Below are 5026 nucleotides of genomic sequence, written 5' to 3'. Positions count from 1 at the left end.
AATGAGATTTAAATCAAGCTTTAGATGCTTTTTGTAGTCAAATCTCCCAACCTGCCGTGAACTACTAATGAGACCAAAGTGCTAACCAATTGGTGAGGATGACAGAACTCCAGTAACCACCATATGGATTCCCCACCCAGAGTGTTTCCTTTGTGATTTATGTTCCCAGTTCTCACAGTCCACCGCCTCATATACCAGTGTGCCACTTTACAGATCCCCTGCAGCAGCTATAGGCTACCTAATTAACTCCCTTTGTCCTCCTTCCAGTAGACAGCAGTAAGTCTGAATCTCCTGCTCCAGCCGGCATTTGACATCCAGGAGGACCTTGTACTCTTGGTTCTGGCACTCGATTTCTGCCCGCAGCTCAGCCAACTGCTGCTCCACACAGATGATCTGGTTCTGTAACTCGGCAAGTTGATTGTTGTAGCGACGTTCGGTTTCAGCCAGAGAAGACTGCAGATTGTCCCTCTAAGAATTGACACAAACACACATAGGCGCTAGAACCATGCACTGAATTTAGGCCTTCAGGGATGCAAGAATTAAGAGATTCCCCATGCAACAATAAAACTCCCCAATGCCTGTAGAGAGCCAAGCTGGAACGGATCACCCACCATCCTAGGCATCCAGGGATGACTTGTTCATAGGTTTGATGGAAATGGTCACCCCAGGACTTACCATCCTAAGCTGGGAGTCCAGGTCAATCTCCAAGGCCTGTAGTTCACGTCTCAGTTCAGAGACCTGGCTGTTGCTACACTCTATCTCCTTACTGCTTGAGATGACCTCCTGATTCACCTCCTCAATCTGAGAAACACAAACCCAGAACAGAGATAATGAAAATCTTTCTTTTAAAAAAATAAAATACAAAGTAGGGTGAGTTTAGTGTTAATGGATGAAAATAGATAATTAACAAAAAATGTAAAATGAACAAAAGCGATGTGATTTCTCTGCCTACTGGAACATAAACCTTGCTTGCAATTCTGTTGCTATTCAAACAATGTGCTGTGCAATTTATTAATCAGTCTCCTTTGTTATAACGGATGGTTCTGCATATCACTTCACCCACACACCTCAATGACAAGCAGTAAACCAGGAGACATGTGTGATATTCACTTAGGCCTCTGTGTCCTTTGCCACTTGATCAGACTGAATAATATTGACTAAAATTAGCACATTGTATTTAACATACCTTGCATGCATACCAATCCTCAACCTCTTTGCGGTTTTGCGCAATGATAGCTTCATACTGGCATCTCATGTCATCCAAGATTTGCTTCAGATCTGGACCAGGGCAGGAATTGACCTCCACATTGACATCTCCAGTGGACTGGTTCCTCAGACAATTAATCTCCTGCAAAGATAGATACAGATCAAGCTGTTTTTCAAAGCAAGTAGAGACATTATGGTGCTGTTTTTTGTGACACGTAAATCTAGTGAAGTTTAGGCTGAGGTCCACCTCTGGCATTCCCAATTCCTCTCTACAATCCATTTTTTCCCATCATAAACCCAAGAGAGTGAGGCAGCTGTGGCTCACTTCCAACCTAAGCTCCACAGTGAGACGCTCAGGACAAAGGGAGCTGGGAGTGCTTTTGACATACAGAATAGTTGATCTCAAGGAATTAAGGAGCTCCACCTAAGTACTGTGTTGCTTTCTGCCATGTAGCAGGCAGAAGAGGCATGCTGTGGTAGCCAGCTTGCACATTACTCTCTTTCATAGGCTTTAATGGCACATGTTGTCACCACAGCTACTATATTTGTCAGTGTCTTTTTTGTACACTGAATGCTGTCAGCCTGTTTCTACTACCAGTTTTTTTCCCTGAAGGAATCATATCGAATGAAAGAACGCAAGCAAATGCAAATACATTCATCACACTATGTTGACTTCTTTAAAATCTATCTCCTTTCAAAAGAATACATGAAGTGTTGTGTGGGGTCAGACCAATGGTCTGCCTAGCCCAGTATCCTGTTTTTGGCAGTGACAAGTAGTATATATGTTTTAGAGAGTCAGTATATGAATAGGAAATATCCAGAATAATCCATTTCATGTCATACCCTTCCTGCCAATGGCCATAACTTGCCTATGGATGTCAGAGAATACATCCCTGACTGTTCTATTTAGTAGCTCTTAGTGGACCTGCTCTCCATGAATCTGTCCAATCCCTTTTGGAACCTGGGTTATATTACAGCCTCCTATGACAATGACTTCCACAAGTTAACTATGCAATGTGTAAAAACATACTTCCTCTGGTTTGTTTTAAATCTGCCTCCTGAGCATTTCAGTGGGTGCCTCCTAGTTCTAATCATTCTTAGTTTTGAAATGCAGCATTACATTTCAGTGGTTGGATGCGGAAATCCTAACTTACACTTCCTGAGGTTGCTGCTGACTTGAATGATCTTGAGCAAGTCACTTTACTTCTCTCTTCCTGAGATAACTTCACAATGGAGTGAATACTCCTGCCTCCACAGGGATAGGGTTTTGTTAATGCTCATTAATTGCTGGTAAACTGTTTGGAGTTCTGCATTTGCTAAACCACAACCCATGCAAAAGGAGTAACAATAAAAAAGACTATTGTTAACTAAAACAGAACCCTGAAGTTTTCTTCAGTGGCTGCACTCTACTACTGGTCTAGTCAGTGTACGATCTGATTCTTCTGCCTGACAAGGGCAGGATCCTACCTCCTCATGGTTCTTCTTCAGACAGCACAGCTCCTCCTTCAGGGCTTCAAGCTGTGCCTCCAGGTCAGATCTGCAGAGAGTCAGCTGATCCAGGACTTGGCGTAAACCATTAATATCAGCCTCCACACTCTGGCAAAGGGCCAGCTCAGTCTCATACCTAAACCATGGGCAAGAAAAAGGAAAAAGTTAGGGTTGCCAACCCTCCAGGATTGCCCTGGAGCCTCCAGGACTTAGATATAAATCTCCAGGAGACTGCTGAGAATCACCCGGAGATAAATGATAGGGCATTCATTAAAATAAATATTAACTGTTGAATCCAATTTATACAGTAGTCATCCAGTGGATTTTTAAAATGTAATAATATTGTGCTTTTGTTAAAACCCACAAAAATGCCATCTGTCCCAGCTTGAAACTCCTAATAATACCTCTTTGGAGAATTTCTTGTTTGAGTAGGATGTGCAGGAAAGGAGAGAAAATAAGAATGAGGGTTTGTATCACATAGAGAAGCACTCACTTCATTCGGAAGTCATCACCGGTCATCCGGCTGTTATCAATGTCCAGAATGATCTTGTTGTTATCAACAGTGGCGCACACAATCTGGAAGAGAACAGATTATGAAGTTTACAGTCCTACAGGCTCCTCACTCTCTTAGGTTCAATGTCTCAATGTAAATTTTGGCTACTGTTGCATTGCCCTGACTTTTCTTTCAATTTATTTTCTGTTTCTTTTGGGGTGTGGAATAAATTTATATTACTCCCTTATTTTTTACATTCATGGAAGAAGTAAGTACAGACAAGTTGAGTATCGAAGACAAGTTTGTGAAATGCAGTATGTGAAATTAATTCATATGTAAAAATATACTGATCCAGAGAAAATTGTAATTAAGGTAGGTGCTGGGTAGCACTATTTATAACATGCCTCAAATTTGCAAGTACAGAACACACTTTTCATTTTAGAATTAATCATTTCAGGATATTAACTATGTCCAGATGCTCTAATTGCTGATTTCCTGTTTCTTATGACCATTTGCTTTGTTTTTCTGAGCAGTCTGACTCCCCTACACTGCCTAAAACCTAATTTGGAATGACCTACTCAAAACTAATAAAAGCTAACCAGAAAATGTTGTCCTTTAGGTTTCTTTTTTTAGGAGAGCAATAGTTCTTTATTCTGTATGGATGTGCAAATTTTGTTGAAACAGAAATAAGATTTTAAACTAAAATTCTGGAAAACTCATGACAGCACTACATGCAATGAAACAGATAGCATACTCAATAAATAAATATCTCCATCAGTCTCTTTCTTGAGCGTTAATTTATCAAAACAGCTTGAGACAAACTTCATTCAGAAGGACTTGCTTCAGAAGGACCAAGCAAAGATTGTTCCCTGTGCCTACCTCAATAGAAATCTAATCATGAAAAAAAGAAAACAGCCATTTTCAGTGCATTTAACTTGCAATGAAGAGTTTTATACATGCAGTTGTCTTAGTATATGTCTGCAAAGAGCACTGAAACAGTGAAATGTTGCTTCTGAATACCAATGTCAGGATTTGAATACAAACTCATGGAGAAGCCTTTACAGCAGGGAAGGCAGCTGAAAAAAAGGAGGTCCTACCTGGTTTTGAAGATCTTCTATTTCCCTGATGTAGCAGCTGTAGTCCTTTGGCTCACAGGTGGGGCCATGCTTGGCATACCAGTCCCGGATCCTGCACTCCAGTTCAGCATTCTCTTCCTCCAGGCATCGCACCTTGTCCAGGTAGGATGCCAGGCGGTCATTAAGGTTCTGCATGGTTATCTTTTCATCACAGCAGAAAAGTAGGCCATCACCCCCAGAGCCTCCCCCAGGAACTATGCCTCCACCAAAGCCACCACCAAAGCCACCACCAAAACCACAATCAATGGGACCTCCAATGCCACCAACAAACCCAGAGCCACCGCCAACACCAAAGCCACCACCACCACCAAAGCCACCACCAACACAGGTGCTGCCACTGCTGAATCCAATGTTTCCCATGTTGCATAGTCCTACGGCCCCTCCATAACTTCCACCAGCTAAACTACCAGTACTCAGCCCTCCTCCATAACACCGTCCACCACCGAAACTCCTGGCAGAAAAACCTCTACTGCTGCCCATCCCACCAGAGATGCTTTTTCCAGAACAGACTGATGAAGTCCTTGCTCCCCCACCGCCTCCACCAACACCATAGCTACCACCACTGCCCTTAGCTGAGCTAGAGACAGTAGTAACTGTTCTCTTGATTCCACAACTCATAGCCACAGCAATTAATTATCCAACCCAAACCCGAAAGCAAGAGGCAGAGCTTGATAGGAAATCAGACTGCAGATTATCTGTCCTT

At 42.4% G+C, this 5026-nt stretch overlaps 1 protein-coding gene across 1 annotated transcript in view; it reads right to left on the bottom strand.

The window, feature by feature from the left end:
* Positions 1-5026, bottom strand: part of LOC102369067 (keratin, type I cytoskeletal 13-like) — a 6444-nt gene extending 1418 nt beyond the window's left edge. Inside the window, exons 1-6 of the mRNA XM_006032782.2 lie at positions 4285-5026; positions 3188-3270; positions 2674-2830; positions 1187-1348; positions 676-801; positions 239-468 (exon numbers count right to left, since the gene is read on the bottom strand). Coding sequence (XP_006032844.1) covers positions 239-468; positions 676-801; positions 1187-1348; positions 2674-2830; positions 3188-3270; positions 4285-4941 — 1415 coding nt within the window. The 5' untranslated portion in view covers positions 4942-5026. The remainder of the gene's footprint in view (positions 1-238; positions 469-675; positions 802-1186; positions 1349-2673; positions 2831-3187; positions 3271-4284) is intronic.

This window comes from Alligator sinensis, unplaced genomic scaffold (assembly GCF_000455745.1).
Source record: "Alligator sinensis unplaced genomic scaffold, ASM45574v1 scaffold1377_1, whole genome shotgun sequence".
Lineage (NCBI taxonomy): Eukaryota > Metazoa > Chordata > Crocodylia > Alligatoridae > Alligator > Alligator sinensis.
The sequence above is the reverse complement of the archived record's forward strand: the minus strand, read 5'-3'. Positions and strand labels throughout refer to the sequence as shown.